At 36.7% G+C, this 16,479-nt stretch overlaps 2 protein-coding genes and 1 long non-coding RNA gene across 7 annotated transcripts; 1 reads left to right on the top strand and 2 right to left on the bottom strand.

Annotated features, from left to right (window-relative positions):
• Positions 1-652: 652 nt before the first annotated feature.
• Positions 653-3,185, top strand: LOC148869814 (S-adenosylmethionine decarboxylase proenzyme-like). The gene is made up of 3 exons (XM_088970572.1): positions 653-907; positions 1,348-1,496; positions 1,597-3,185. The coding sequence occupies exon 3, from the start codon at positions 1,756-1,758 to the stop codon at positions 2,956-2,958; it is 1,203 nt and encodes a 400-aa protein (XP_088826698.1). The 5' UTR covers positions 653-907; positions 1,348-1,496; positions 1,597-1,755; the 3' UTR covers positions 2,959-3,185.
• Positions 3,186-5,820: 2,635 nt separating this feature from the next.
• LOC148869813 (uncharacterized) lies at positions 5,821-8,287 on the bottom strand. The gene is made up of 2 exons (XR_016107391.1): positions 6,594-8,287; positions 5,821-6,419 (listed from the first exon to the last, which is right to left on the bottom strand). It is a non-coding gene; the product is annotated as an uncharacterized LOC148869813 (long non-coding RNA).
• Positions 8,288-8,620: 333 nt separating this feature from the next.
• LOC148869812 (protein NO VEIN-like) lies at positions 8,621-12,359 on the bottom strand. Of its 5 annotated transcripts, XR_016107388.1 has the most exons (5): positions 12,112-12,359; positions 11,675-11,885; positions 10,334-11,168; positions 8,724-10,077; positions 8,621-8,638 (listed from the first exon to the last, which is right to left on the bottom strand). XR_016107388.1 is itself a non-coding variant. In XM_088970573.1 (3 exons), the coding sequence occupies exons 1-3, from the start codon at positions 12,124-12,126 to the stop codon at positions 10,765-10,767; spliced, it is 630 nt and encodes a 209-aa protein (XP_088826699.1). In that variant the 5' UTR covers positions 12,127-12,359; the 3' UTR covers positions 10,124-10,764. The 5 variants fall into 5 exon arrangements, 2 of the variants coding, with proteins under 2 accessions (XP_088826699.1, XP_088826701.1); XR_016107390.1 differs by lacking the exon at positions 10,334-11,168 and having other exon boundaries at positions 8,622-8,638; positions 8,724-9,423; XR_016107389.1 differs by lacking the exons at positions 8,621-8,638; positions 8,724-10,077 and having other exon boundaries at positions 10,124-10,457; positions 10,548-11,168.
• Positions 12,360-16,479: the final 4,120 nt, after the last annotated feature.

The following is a 16,479-nucleotide window of genomic DNA, read 5'->3' as shown; positions in this document are numbered from 1 at the left end:
AGTACAACTTCGATTGAACCAGATTCAATCTGCCTTGAATGAATCCAAACTCTCGGACTTGCACCCATAACACCGGAGGTAGCATTCCCCAAACCCAAAAACCTCCTATCCTAATAAAAATAGGATTCAAGCCCATGTCTACGCTATAGCCTAACATTTTCTCAATGGAAAAAAAAAAAAAATTGGATGAAGACAAACCTTAATAAATAAAATTTAATATGGAAAATTACAGATTAGTATCTTGAATATAGTTTTGATATTCTAATTTTAAAACCGTCAATCCAATTAACTAATCATTAAATAACATATAAAAAGACACAAATATCCTTTAGATGCCATCTAATTTTCTTATAAGGGAAGTGTGAATTCGACCAATAGAAATATATAGGATCATTTTATGTAAAGATATAAATATTTAAAATTATTAGATGATATGGGATCATATTAGGGTATATGAGTATATCCATATTTGATCAAATCATAAACGGGTCCGATTCGGATTTCTTAATCGGGTCGAGCGGTTACAGCCCGGGGGCAGGGCCACCTTTAGTAAACCGAACCGCCGAGCCAGACGGGCGAAACGATCGAGAGGGGCGCCGCCGCGTGGACTCGACCAGTTGATAACTCGATACTCTCCCGAATTCTCCGAGCTTTCACGCCTGTTTATCGTGAGGCTTCACGCCTTTTGCTTCCTTTCCTCCCTATAAATACTCTCCTCCGTTCCTTCTCCCCCTCGTACACACTTTCTGTTTCTTTCTTCCTCACTGTTTCTCTGTTTCACAGGCCACCTCCTCGATCGTTCTTCTCTCCTTCCCTTCCATATTGTCATTCCTTTATTTGATTCCTTCCAACGATCGACCACTCTGAGGATCTTTCTCTCGCCATTCTCAGACTCTCTTTTTGTAACGTAAGTTCTGTTCTTCGATCTTTCTTCTTAAATCTGGGGTTTGTTCTTTGGATATCGTTTCTTCTCTTATGCTCTTGATCTCAAGTTCAATGCATTCTTTGCCTCTGCATGTTTGATTTCGGGGTTTTTTACTTAGGATATTGGTGGGTTTATTATCTTCTGCGTTGCGCATTGCTTCTTCTATTGATTTCACAGAAAGGGACTGGGATTTTTTGTGTTTTGAGTTATTCCTCAAATATTTCCTTTCCTTTTTCCTTTCTTCTTTTCCGGGTTTGGTTTCATTATAATCGATTTTTAAGATATTTTATTTTTATTATTCGATTGCATGGACTATAAACTACTGAATGCTGATTTTTTCTGTTATTTTTTTTTGTTTGTAGAATTTTGAGATTGCATATCGGCTCGGTAAACCAATAAATCTGTGTTTTGGTCTGTTGCAGGAAGCGTGAATGTTTTAATGGAGTCTAAAGGTGGCCAGAAGAAATCTAGTAGTAGTTCCTTACAATACGAAGTCCCCCTCGGCTACAGCATTGAAGATGTTCGACCGAACGGTGGAATTGAGAAGTTCCGATCTGCTGCTTACTCCAACGTAAGATTTCTGACAGGCCCTATTGCTTCCGCATTATTTTTTTCTCTGTATTCCTTGTTTCAGTCTCTAATCATCTGTTTTCGTTCTTTGTTTTCTGCAGTGCGTGAGGAAGCCATCCTGATATACCCTCCAAATGCCTTCTTCTGTAGAGTAGGATTCTCCTTCAATTTCTCTGTTTTCGATTCTGCAAATAAACAAAACTCTCTGGCTAGCTGTTCTTCAACAACCTCTCTATTCCGTCTCTCCATCTCTTCTTTTGATGATCCTCAAGCTCAACATCGAAGCCATGGCCGCTGTTCTGTGCAACACCAATACTCCACCACAGCAACCTTCAGCAATCGGTTTCGAAGGATTCGAGAAGCGCCTTGAGATTACTTTCTCTGAGGCACCCGTGTTCGTCGACCCGCAAGGACTTGGCCTTCGAGCCCTGACTCGGGCTCAACTCGACTCCATCCTCGAACCCGCCAAGTGTACCATTGTGGCTCAGCTCTCAAACTCGGAATTCGACTCGTACGTCCTCTCCGAGTCGAGCCTCTTCGTTTACCCTCTCAAGATAATACTCAAGACCTGCGGGACGACGAAGTTGCTGCTATCGATCCCGCCGATTCTCGAACTCGCCAACTCGCTTTCGCTCTCCGTCTACTCGGTGAAATATTCCCGCGGGAGCTTCATTTTCCCAACTGCCCAACCTGCCCCTCACCGCGGCTTCTCCGAGGAAGTCAGCGTTCTGAATGATTTCTTCGGCAACCTCGCTTCCGGCGGGCAGGCGTACGTGATCGGCGACCCGGCGGTTCCGAATCGCAACTGGCATGTTTACGTGGCGTGCCAGAACCCCTCAACGTCATCACGGAATGATCAGACGACTGTTATCACTGTCGAGATGTGCATGACGGTCCTAGACCGAGACCGGGCGGCCGTGTTCTTCAAAAAATCGGCGGACTATACGGCGAAGGAAATGACGAAACTCGCCGGAATATCTGACATACTTCCATCGCACGAGATCTGCGACTTCGATTTTGATCCCTGCGGGTACTCGATGAATGGGATCGACGGTGAAGCTTTCTCTACGATTCACGTGACCCCGGAGGACGGGTTCAGCTACGCGAGCTACGAGGCAATGGGGCTTGACCCCGGTTCGGTAGGACTCGCACCGCTAGTGGAGCGAGTTCTGGGATGCTTCGGTCCGGCCCGGTTTTCGATAGCCGTGACGTGCTATGGTCGGGTGGACGAGTGGGAGAATGACTTGGGCGTGGAGGGGTACACGTGCGAGGAGGTGGTGAAGCAGGAGGTGCCCGGTGGGCGGTGCGTCGTGTACCGGAGTTTCACGGCGATGGAGAAGGGGTGCGTAGTGTACCCTTCTCCGAAGTCGACTCTGCACTGCTGGGAAGAGATTGCGGGCCTTGTGACGGAGGAGATGGAGAGCGTCGTTGGTTGTCATTGTGTTTCTTCTCTTGCTTACTAGTTTGTTCGTTCGTTCGTTCGTATGTTTGTGTTTCTGCTGCTGCTCGTGAGGTCAGCCAAGCCAGGTCTTTTTTTTTTTTTTTTGTAATTTATACTCAATAAAAGCAGTCTCTGGTGTCTGGAGTCTGAATTGCTTGAATTTTGTTGGGAATTGAGATTTGACTCATTTGAGACTTGTTATTATTAATTATTGGAATATTACGAATATAGAGTGGTTTTTGGTAAAAATACTTGTTGCATTCTACTACTTTGGTTTGGAGGAACATGCTTTATGGGTCTCTGGGGCCTGGCCTTTATGGGCCTACAGACTACAGTTAATAAGTGTAATGGAAGGCATGCTTCTTATGGCCCTCTCGCATGAACTCAACACTACATTGTTTCCTAGACAAACGGTACATGAGATCTATATGGTTACTAGAAATCTGAATTCAGACCATTTATGAATCCATGTTTGTTTTTTGGAAACACACTTACCTGGGTAAATGCACTTACCCAGGTAAAAGTTGGTATTTTTTCACATCTTGCCAATTTTACCCTTAGGGCCCAAATCAATGTTTCCAACACCATTACAGTATGCATCATGAGTACAATGTTTTGTTATTAAAAACTGCAAATCAGAACAGATGTCAAAGCATTTCAGCCCTTCATTATCCAGTTCTAATTTATTCCTTTGTTTTGTTCATTTGCAATGCAAATGAAGTAGAACCTCAAGCAAGGTAAAACTTGGAACCTGGTGCTGTCACTACATAAACCATCAAACTTCAATGGCATTACAGACAAATGAGTAGAGTGCACCATTTTCTCCTTCAACCCCATAACAAATGCCAAAATTGTTTAGATGAGGAGAGAGAAAGAAGCTTGTCGGAACTGCAGTACAAACAATTGCATAGGAAGCCTGTGTCTGATTATTACCTTGATGATGAGGGTCTGAAGTAACCTTCATGTTAGAAAATTGTAAAGGCAGGCTTTGGGGAAGTAATGAACTCAAATCAAAACCTTACCTTTACAATAATCTATTGGGTGGAAGCTAATTGTCATGTTATTAATATTCCTTACTCAACAATGGCAAGTTTGGTGCAATGTTAAAATCTCATCCTGACAAACATGGGAAAGAAGGCTCTGAGTCTAAGAGTGGCCAATTCGTTCAAGAAAATGCCCGAATGTTAGGTTCATATCCAGTCCACCCCTCCCAAGATCCTAGATAGCTAGGGCCAACATTAGGTAATATTCCTTTTCACTGTAATATCATATGGGAACTTAAGGATGAGTCTTTAGATCTAACACAACTCAATCCGTTTTTACATTTCTATTGCAACAAGAGAAAGGATCAGCAATACCAAATACATATATCCACATTTGGTGCAATTGCTGAAAATTTAGACTTTAGAAACCTGAATTGGAGATAGACAGCTTGAATCAATCATATTACAAACTTGCATTATTACATCACTTCCATTTCATGCTTCATTATACCTAAAAGTCGTCCAATGATTTGTCTTTTGAGATATTGTTCATGATAAGCAATAACTTTTCAAGGAAGTACACTACCTCTCTATAATCAAACGGTATTTTGGGCTGTAAATACTAAACAAAACAATATAACAATCAAAGAAAAAATGGAACTCTATAGTATAAATGCAACTTTAACTAACAAGAGGAGAAAAGCCTGTATGTGGTTGCCTAAAAATATATTAAAGAAGCTATAGAAATATCCATTCACCACAGAGCGCATAATTGCAACTAAAATAATCTCAAATTTTACATGGATTGATTACATCCATTCACATCTAGTGATCTAGATGAGTCACAATGGGTTCTAGCTCACTGACTTCTAGTGACAAGCCTCACGACCTAGGGGAGGCTAAGGCTTGTGACTCTAAATATTAGTTAACTATGTGATGTTCATCCTTCATGTCCCCAAGGTTTACATATCCAAGTCTAATGTTAGTTCCACTACACATAAGTAGTTATGAGGCAAGCCCTAGTGAAACATAACTAATCTACCAACTGAACCACCACCAGTTGGCCAAGAAGGCACAATTACAACATCAGTCAAAGCCAAATTTTTTGATGGTCATAAATATAGATAATCAAGATTGCTGCTCTAAAGTAAGACCATGGTGGAAGAATTGTTATTTATGATGAACATCAATTGTTGCATAGGTAAAAATTTTCTTCCAACAAATTGGAGTCTATTAATGCTTTTCACCATTCACCTGATTGTTGTCATACGAGAAAAGCTAAGAAAAGTGTGAAAATGGTGGTTTGAGGCTGAAAGCATCCATCTTGTGCAAAAGCAACAGAATTTAGGTAGAGATTAACCCCTCCCAAGTCAGATAGCTGGGACCAGCATGAGGTAGTGATCCTTTAAAATGATAAAGCTAAGAAAACTAAACTAATAGCTAAAATTCATAAACTAATTGGTGTTTTGAAAATGAAGCACCTAAATGTTTTCTTCTCTCATAGATTTGATTTTAATAAGAGATGCTAACGACCTTTCTATCAATTGAATACCCAAACCTCAGTAATTTCAACCATAGATATGACTTAATTTCTTGAGTTTTCAATAAAAAGTTCTATTCATTTCAATAGAACAGATAAAATCTCCACTATGCCAACAGAAATGTAAAAAAAAAAAAATGATACTAGAATGAGCATATGTTTTGCATGGATGAAAATCTATTGGCAATCATATCAAAAGAAAAGGGACATGAATAAACCTTTTTTTGCATCATAAAACAGATAAAAACTGAAATATATGGAACCATAAAGAAATAAACAAGCATTCAAAATCACACACAAGAAAAGGAAAAGAGCAATAAATGGAACCAGAACTATACCTTAATCCTGCCCCAACTACCAATAAAAGAAAAAATGCTTCCCATTTTCATTATTCCAAACTGACAACAATATGTTTTTGCTCAAACGAAAAAAAAAAAAAGAAAAGAAAAGAAAAGAAAAGAAAAGAATCTAGATGTTGGTGTATATATAATGCACTTGTATCTGATACAAAAAAGAACTTCTATCATTGATTTATCAAGAAATTAATATCATATCCTATGAAAATCCAAAAGACAATAACAACGGTGTACGATGCATTTTTCTCTTATTTTTTCCCCAGTAAACTGGATAAGTATCTCCTATATTTTTGGTTGTCCAAAAGCTAACATTTTGCTAACTTTTTCAGGTTGTTGTATGTTCGAAACTGTTGCACAACAACCTGCAATTAGAGTTCCTGCGAGACTTCGCTTGGGCTAGATTTCTTGGTTCTCTGAGTTTTACATGCCTTAAGTAAGATTGTTTTAATAGCAACTCAATTAAACAGGATCTGGCTGGATTGATCAACAAGATAAGCATATCCTTCATTTCTCCGCTCCCAAATGTGTATTCCGCTTCATTATAAGTTTAATGTCCTCAAAAATCATTCTAGTACTCTTTCAACAAAATGGATTACCAAGAATTCTGGAAACAAAAAATCAAAATAAAAAAAAGGAAATCAATGAAATAACAATAAAATAGGAACAATAAGATGAGAAGCAATTTTTTGAATGGGATGAAAAAAAATAAGATGCATTAGTTATGTGCATTGCAGAGGAACGACGAATCAGTGGGAAGAGGAATAGTAATATTTCTTACCGTTTCAATGGATGAAAAAACAATGAGCAGCGGCGACAACTAGGCAGAGCAGCGACGACAGCAACTAGGAGGATCAATGGTGCCGTCAACAAAGGAATGACGAGCATGATAGATTGTAGGAGGATAAACTCTTTGGCATTAGTAACTAGACGGAGCAGCAGCGATGACTTAGTCAAGTAGCGGCAGCAACTGAGGGAATCAACAGTGGTGAAGCTGATTTTTGAGAGAAGTAGAAGAGAGACTCTCGATTGTGGGGGCAATTTTGAGATTTCAAGTTTTTATCTACTTACCCTCTACTCGGGAAACCAACTTACCCGAGTCTCACAAGGTATCATTTAGTCGGGTAAGTGATACCTGGGAAAATCAAACTTTCTGTGGGTCCTATACATCTTTGAAATCCGAACACAGGTAAATTGGTCAACGGGATTCACAATCCCTTTGACCAGACTTTCCCCCCTTCACTTCATGAAAAACGAACACGCCCTTGATGAAAGGATCACCAAGATAAGCCAGTAAAAGCATTAGAAGGCCTGACCCAAGCAGCCCGCTTCTTGATTCACTTCCCGAAGCTTAACAAAATCAGCACCTCCTCTCTGCACAGACTAAGATTTTTCTAACGCCAAGATTATTGTAGATCTCATACAACCTGTTCAGAGGAATGGATGGGACTTGATTTCGGATACCACACAAAAAAGGCTTGGTAGTACTCGCATTTGTGAAGACTTACCTCCAGCTGAATGTTATAAAAGTTCTAGCTGGAAGCTTAATCATCTTCTTTGTAAAAATTTTCTTGGTTTCATCATCTCAAATGTGCCCAATAAGAACAACATTCTTCATAAATCACTTGATGTTGACAGCTAACCTCCCAGTCATTCCAGACAAACTTGAGAGTTCACCTACTGTCCACTGGCACTGTCTTGATCAGGAATCCGTATCCGATAATCCGACTTATCATCTGACTGTGACTTCCAATTGAATTTATCGAGATATTCATGGATCTGTTTTATAACAGTAAAGTTTGGTGATTCCACTAGTAGAAAGCGGATACATTCTAGTAATGCAAGAACACTTTCTGCTGTTATTGCTTTGGAATCTTTTGGAAACTTGAGACCCTTGACCACAAAGTGTGATACATCACTGAGTAATGAGAGGAAGATCAGAAATTTGGGATAGTGAACCCCATTTTGAGTCAAATAGAATTGAGCCTTTCGCAAATTTGTATACATGACTGGTTTTCAACCGGTTCTTCTCAGCTAAGCAATTCTTGAATTCCTCAAATGGAGAGTATTGTGTTCCTTCTAAATCTTTAAGCAATTGAAAAATGAAAGTACATTCCCTTTACTTAAACTAAATGAAGATGAGAATGATGTCAACTCAACAACAACCTTTTTCGCATCCTCAAAATTTATTATCACCCCTGCCAATTGTAACTCAGCTTCAAATGACAGAATTCTTTTGTTACCAATAAAAGGCCAGATCGATCAAGGGAATTCTAACAACTTGCAACAAACTTCTCCAACCAGGACCATAAAGAATAGATTCTGCAGGGGACCTGACACCACGACTGGTTTTCAACCATGGCTGGTTTCTTATCTTTTGTTACCAATAAAAGACAGAATTCTTTTGTTACCAATAAAAGGCCAGATCGATCAAGGGAATTCTAACAACTTGCAACAAACTGCTCTAACCAGGATCATAAAGAATAGATTCTGCAGGGGACCTGACACCACGACTGGTTTTCAACTATGACTGGTTTCTTATCTTTTCTATAAATCTGGAAGCAGACCCACCTGTGCCCTGGACTGTGTGTATCCTCCTTATATACTTCAGCAAAATCAAACCCCTCATCCAAATCAATCGCAACACCCATTCTTTTAGCTCATTCTTTAGGGAATAGATGCTCTTCCCACAGTAAGAATCATCAATTAAAGGAAGACCAGCAATTTGAGAGAGAGCTTCCCATTCAGAATCCCAAAGAATTGAATCTGAAGCAGCCCTATAACCATGAAGGGTCTTCATCCACTTACTATTTGCTAAGCAGTTTGCTGTGTCCTGCAACACATGAGTTCCTGAGAGATGCTTACAGCAACGTAAAAAGAAGAGCACACTATCTCTGCTTAATGTGGTTACTTCGGCATCCAGAGGCACATTAAAGTTGCTGACCATTGATATGTATATCTTTTGTAAATCCACTTCCACTCCAAGTAACATGAGCTCCGTGCGGTAACTGACAACATCCTGCCCATAGTATTTCGCATCCATGAATGCAAGGATATCTCTTGCCGGAACATGTAACATAAAAAAAGATTGATCAGTAGATTTGTAACCTTAGGAAGTCTTCAATGTTACTTTTTGTTTAAGTTTTCCTATGATGTCACCAGAAAGCACATTCCTCTCATTCAAGTACCTGATAAATTTCAACAATGGAATTGCAGCTTCCTTAGTTAAACTAGTAAATTCGACAGAGATATAAGGTATTCAATGATAAGTTGGCATGCTTCTGCTAACCCTGACCAGACACCAATGCACTTTAGATCACTCATGTATAAATGTAGCTTGTTATCATAAAAGCTTTAATCAAGAATAGGAAACTTCACATGAAAATCATGCATTCCAGCAAAAATAGACTTTTCTTCTCCATTGGATAGAAAACACTGACTAGGTGACTTGTAGCCTGAGCAAGTTTTCAACCATCTCCCCGTTTTTATGCTTTCATCGAACAACTTTGGCAGCGCAACAGATTTAGTCCTCAAATATCTGATCCAATCCAAAAGCAAGAAAACTTCTTCCTTTTTTAAGTTGAAAAATTCAAATCACAGAATAGCATCACCTGGGATTAATTCAGGAATGTCAGTAGCTTTGATATATGATTTAACAAAGTCATAAAGCATCTCTACTGATGTATTTCACCAGCAAAGTCAGCACTTTGTCCATATTCCTCCCCCAATTCATCATAAATTCTTGGCCATGGATTCAAGCCCAAAAGGTTCACCCATTTACTACCTTGTGCTGGGACCCCAGATGAATTGACAATGGGAATGGACAAACAAATTTGAGAGATCTCCAGTTTAGTAATAAATTTCTTGCAAAGATATTGACATAGAAAATGAGTGTATCAGATGGCCATTCTTTTGGTTAGATTCTCACCTTCTGAAGTGAAAATAGATCAAGCAAAATCAAACAAAGTGATTTCATGTATTCTTGCAATATGGTGCAGCCATGAAATCAGAGTATCTCTTCTAGGAAACTTTCTCAGTGCCATTTGAATGGAATTGGGCAATAAAAACATCTTCTTGCAACCCAGTTCCATGTTCCATTTGTTTACCCATGCATGATGTTCATCATCTGACAAAAAAGAAATTCTCTACTTTGTTGTCTGTGCAGAGTTAAAATAAAAGCAGTAGGACATTGTTGTACTGATTAACATATTTCAAAATAGGAAGACTTGCAAGAGTGCTGCATGCAAATCCGCGACACCAATTTTCTGAAATTAAGAAGAGAAGATTCAGATAAATGTTTTCTGGAGCTTGTTGAACCAAATGGCAACCTTCTATGCATTTTGCATGCCAATCATAATTCAAATTTAACACTCCCAAAAAGGACAACATGTTATAAAAACGGTTGATATCCAGAGAAGAATGCACAATTTATTTTCCATAGGAGGAGATACCATTTAAAGGGATTCCTTTCCCTTTCAATTCAAGTAATAAATCTCGGAAAGCAGGAAAGAGTCTTCCTACCTCAGTTGGCCTATGGAAGACCTCTTATTAGAAAATGATTCACATGGAATTCTATCCTCAGCCTGCATCTTGGTTCTAATAGATTCTCTAACTCCGTTGAGCTCTTGGTAAGGTGAAGCCTCAACTGGAAGGAATTCAAATATTGAAGCAACAGAAGAAAGAGGGGAAGTCTCAATAGACTTTACAGAAACAAGGAAGGCATTAATAAATGCACCTGGAACACAGTCAAGAATTCCCTGATTCCATACATTATCTATTAATATGGTTTCCCTTGAGGACGCAAGTATAAAATCTGCCTGAATTATGAAAGGGAATTATGTGACCTTCTGTGTAGGAAGAAATGCATATACACCAATAGAAGTTGGCCCTCCTTTTAGTCTCTCTCCCAATGGAGATGCCAGAGAAATAACGCATTCGTTAATATCATTCCTTTATGTTACTCGATTTAAAGATTTCACTGGAAATATCTGTCTCCACGTGTAATAGCTGCACTCTTTCTGTGCCCCATTCTTTCCTTCCTTTGCAGAGAGAAAGACAATGCGCGAGTCTGCATTAATATTCCTCCTGGTTTTAAATTCAGTCTCCCTAGAGATTGAAATTGCAGAGATGGTGTCAACAGCGCTTTGAACTTCATTATGTTCTCGAACTGATAGCCTTTTTATTTTTGACAAGAACAATAGGAGTTCCGGGTGCACTGATGAAAGTTGTTTCTTCACAGCATTCACCTCCTCAGATCTTAGAGGAAGAACAACTGTGGTCACTGGGAAGACCTTTTGAGAACCATAGACTTGATGTAAATCATCAAGTGTTGGCTTTTCATCAACCCACCTGGCAACTATATATCCAATTCCACAATGAGGATCTGGTTTCTCAGTAAATCTAATACAGTACCCATTACTGAAAATATAGGGCTAAGATGAGACAAGGAACACACTCTTGAAACCAATTCCTGTCAAGAAGGATATTTTACTGATCAGAACAAAAGATCAGCTGATCAGGGTTTTATTTTCTGCTTCTTGATTGTAGTTTTAAGGCATAGTTAGCAATAAAAAGGAAAAAAAAAAGAGTCCCATTTAGCAGTTTATAGAATTGAAAAAATGAAAGCTAATCTCTTTCCCATATGAGCTTTTTCGTGTCCTTTTTAACAATTCATAAAATCGAAAGATTGTAAGCTAATGTGGAGAAATTTTGAAGGCCAAAAAAAGTTGAACCAATCGACCTTTTGATCTCAACATTTTTATATTAATTATCTTGTTTGTGTGGTGCTAGTGTGCTACTAATAATCCTTCTTTTATAAAAAGAAAGAAAATGAAGCAACCAAACAGTTGAAAGAGTTCTGACCTTTCTCTCCAATGAAACCTTCCTGTCGTTTTCCCCTTTTGGTGGACCGACCCACACTGCAAATGGACTCAATATCCCTCCTTGAGAATCCCTTCTCATTGTTGAAGACTAGCAGAGTTGCGGTAGCACCAGTGCCTGTGATATCCTTGTATATAATTACAAATTCCAGAGAGGGATCCACATCCGGCAAGTATTCATTGTCTTCAGCATTCTGCAAAATGATCAGAGAAAGAGAAAAAAAAATATTTATAAGAAATTAAGAACCCAACAAATTTCTAGATGCTTGGTTTGATTGAACATTGACCCACTAAACCACTTGTTGTTTGAGTTTGATTGAATCTTTAGGATGGAAAAATAAGAATCATCAAATCATATAGCACCAACATAAAAAGATTAAAAATAATCCAAAGTCAGTGATTCTTTAGAGAGAGAGAGACCTGAATGAGCTGCATGAGGAAGTAGACATCTTTGGCGTAGAGCTCGGCTGAGAGATTCTTGACTGCATGGTGCAGGTCCTCTGTGAGTGGGTCTCCGTTCTTATCTTTTCTATATGTTCTCTTGCTGCTCTACTATTCACTGTTGCAACCATTAACGTCAGTTTTCCAACAACATTGAACTGAAGCCGGAGGATAGCTCTATCTCTGAAGAGGAAAAAGACGAAGAAAAGACAATATAAATGAATGTAAAAATCCCGCTGATTTGCAGAATTTACTTTGGAATTTGCTTGGCCAGCTTTGTATTTAGAGCCCATAATGACACCACGTGTCACAGACTCATTTGCTACAACTTATAGCTGTCTACCCATTCGACTTCGAGCTTAGGTCGTCCGGCGTCGTATTGGTACTTCAATCAACAACGATCACAATTCAATATCAATACTGGTGATGCAGTACACGTATCACCACAATCCCTTACGGCTGGCATGGGCTTCTGACTCATTGATGCACTGAGTAGGTGTTTGGCGTCGGTGCTGGGAATGATTTGTGATTAATTTTTTTGGAAGCCATGCTGCCAGATATACTGTTTTCTAATAAAATAACGTTGGCTTTGTTTGATATGCATGCCGGTAATGATGTTTTCAATATGATTTATAGTTTATATTATCGGATGTCAACGTCATAGCATTGTTGGTAATATTGTATTATTTTTGAGGAAATATTGAATTCAATATTGCTCCAAACTGTATTTTTCCGATTTCCAATGTGTTATGGAGTTACTTTTTTTTTTAATGGTATTAAATAAGAGAGCATAGTTTCAAACACCACTTTCTATAATGGGACGCCTATATGGCATTATTTTTTTAGAAAATGACATTAATGCCAAACACCCACCGAATTGTTTCAATTGCCAATGGTAAAGGATTCCTTATATATGGAATTTGACTAATTTCTAGGGATGCAATAGATCGGACCGGATTCGAATTAGCCAATCCAATCTGATAGAAATATTCGAGATCCAATCGAATTCGTTATGGATGTCGAGTATTCAAATTTGATCCGATTTACTCGAATTATGAAATATTTAATAAATTATCAAAAGAAAAAATATAAAATTTTATATAAAGAAAAATAAGTATTTTTCAACTATTTTTGTCATATATATATATATATATATATATATATATATATATATGTATATTTATAAAGAATTTATAAAAAATGCAATATAAACATATTTGTAAATAAATATATTAATATATACATATCTTTTTATAAGTAAATATATTTATAAATATATACATAAATACAGCCCGAATCATATCGGATCCTTTCCAATCAGATAGAGGTGATCCAAATCCGATCCGAAAATCCAACAGTGAATTATCCAAAACCCAACAAAAATAGGGTTGGAATCGGCTCTAATCCATTTGCACCCTACTAACTTTGGTGAATGCAGACAGGATTATCTAGTGAAGAGTTAGAGTGTTTCACCAATAATGAAGCCTTCTAGCGTGATATTGGATGGTCCAACCCTCTTTCCTTTATGTTTATCCTTTCTCCTAAATTATCTATAATTCCTATTTATCCTCTCCCCCACTTTTCATTGATATCTATCTAAAAAAGTTTAATTAAAAAAAATTGGGTAAATTATAAAGACACCCCGTACTATGGGGCCAGTTACAAAGACCCCCTATACTTTAATTTGCGAAAAAGGCCCCCCTAAACTTTAGCCATTAGATAAAGGCCCCCTTCGTTAGTGTTCGGTTAGTTATCTTTGATCTCACCTAACTATTTAAAATTTTCTAATTTATTTTGCCTTTTTCTTTAATTTATAAAATCACCTTATTTTTTTAACACCTAACAACTTGATGCTTACCAGACCTGCCTCCTTCTTCTATCCTCATTGGAAACCCACCTTTCATTTTTGAAGTTAAATACGAGAATAAAAACTAGCTTACAACCTTTCTCTATTGTTGATACAACCCAGAACCATTGCAAAATACTAGCCACTATCTATTTCATTTGCAAGAATGTCATGCCCTTCCTTAAGCATATCTTAAGTCCTGGTTGGAATATCAAGAAAGTGTACTGATCCCTCCCCATGAAGATCCATTTTTTGGTGACTTTGTCTTTTTTCTAGCCAGCACTCTAGTTGGAAATACCACCAGTCTTAGCCCCACAAAGCCTCCATCTTTCCCTTGAAAGGGAAAAGATGGTTTTTCTTATTCTCCCTAACCTACTCGGGAAAAGATGGCTTAGATGCTTAGTTGAAATGAAATTAATCTTTGTTTGCATTTGATGGAATTTCTCATGTTGTAATAGGTTGCAGTAATGAGTATCAAAAGTTCTTTCATGTGGAAGAAAGACGCAAAAACAAGGAAAATGTTGGAAGATAGAATTTGAGAACTCGATCAAAATCTCTAGGGTGGTATGAAAAGTGCTATGCTAATTTCAGGAGCCAATCTTTGTCCCTCTCAATTTTGTTTGATTAATTAATCATTTTTTTTCTTTTATAACTTTTCATACAATGCAACAAGGGTCTAGAAAACATAATAGGAACTTAGCAAATAATCTATATTGAAGATTAAATGGAGATTGATTATTCACTTTTGTAATTGTGTTCTATTTTTTCCAACAATTTCCTAACCATTTTGATGTTCTCAATTATTAGAGTTTTTTCACTCAGGGATTCATGGCATTCAAAATATTGTTCCTTTTATAGATGTCTATATAAACTATGCAGAAGCATAAGTGGTGAGAAAATTTTCTTTTGATCAAATGTCGGTGGTTGAGAGATTTGAATTCTTATAAGGAAACTTGAATTAGTGGTAGACTATGGTAGTATTTGACTTAAAAAAAAATGAGGTCATAACCTGTCTTGCAATAGACTCTATCATCACGTTGTTCCCGGGAATATCATTGTCTTCCAATACAGAGAGATGTTCCCAATATATAGTACTATGCATGGGGAGATGTTTCCAGTACACAGAGGTAGTGTGTTGTGGGTAGGCATGGGTCGAGTTATTATGGGTAGGAGATCCAGAGTATCCTTTTCTATACTACTTTGAAACTAGGAAGAGGGAATGGAGGAAGCTTCATAGCTTTTGGTTGATTAACTACAAATACCCATTATTTAATGGTGCAATTTTATTGCATATATTTTGATATTTGCTCACACCAATATTTAATATTCTGATATCTCCATATAAGGCCATATCATATAAAGTCATATACCCACGTCACAGCTGGCTTTACTAACCAAACTAGCTCTCTTGTTCTAGGTCGCTACTGACTGCATCATAGCAGTTGGACCACCTTTTTGGGTTTGTCCAAGCACTAGGTTTTTCTGTAGGACTGCATTGTGGCAGCATTTGGGTAAAATGGATTTATCCACAAGCTCATCAACGACCGGGAACACATCTCCATATGTGATTGGCATCTTTTTCGACGATTATCATGGTATTTTTTGGTTAGTTAGGTTTTAAGGGAAAATGGCAAGAAAAAGAAAATAAAGAAAGTTTATAGGGGTATTTTGGTAATTTAACGTACATGGGGGTCTTTGTAATTTACCCTAAAAATTTTGAGAATTATTTAAATATTATAATGAAATTATGTAATAACTTTAAAATATTTATTAAAAACAAAAAAAAATTATAATAGATATAATATTATTCACATTAATAATAACTTATATTTTTATGAAATTCATAACAAAATTATGATTATCATTTTATGGGTTGTTCACTTTAAATAATAATCAAATAATAAAAAATTAAAAAATTAAAAAAATATATTATTTAAAATATTCAATAACTACAAATTTTAAATAACAAAATATTTAATATTATGCAGTAAATTTAAAATAAATAAAACTTAAATAACAAAATATATAACATAACTAAGTTTTAAATAGCTAAAATAACGAAATTATGTAATAAATTTAAAAATATTATTAAATGTAGAAAATTAAATATATTAGATTTCACAGTATTTGAATTAATAAAAATTTTATATTTACAAAATTAATAAAGAAATTATGTATTATAGTATAAATTATAATTTTACAGATTATGAAATTCAATAAATAAGTAATATTTAAACAACTAAATAATGATATTATTCAAATAACTAAATCATATTTTAAATATGATTTAAAAACAAATAATATATATTAAATAACAGAATTATGCAATAACCTTAAAAAATGATCAAAACCACAAAATAATTATAAGAATATAAAATATAATTAGTTTAAAATTGTTTAAATATTATTGAAATAATGAAAATAGGTTAAATAATTTAGAGGTATTGATACTTTTAGATAACAAAAATAGGTAATATAACTTTCAAAAAAATGTTTTCAAT

Source organism: Nelumbo lutea, chromosome 2 (assembly GCF_056320005.1).
Source record: "Nelumbo lutea isolate HS-2025 chromosome 2, American lotus-T2T, whole genome shotgun sequence".
In the NCBI taxonomy this organism is placed as follows: Eukaryota; Viridiplantae; Streptophyta; class Magnoliopsida; order Proteales; family Nelumbonaceae; genus Nelumbo; species Nelumbo lutea.
Note: the sequence above shows the minus strand (reverse complement) of the source record. Positions and strands in the feature narration are given on the sequence as shown.

Excerpts from the sequence above, each read along its gene's own strand:
- LOC148869812 (XM_088970573.1), bottom strand. Across the intron at positions 11,169-11,674 it reads AGGTTTCATTGGAGAGAAAG|TTGCCAGGTGGGTTGATGAA; the intron begins GTCAGAACTCTT and ends TTGGATATATAG.
- LOC148869814 (XM_088970572.1), top strand. The coding sequence starts at position 1,756 with ATGATCCTCAAGCTCAACATCGAAGCCATGGCCGCTGTTCTGTGCAAC.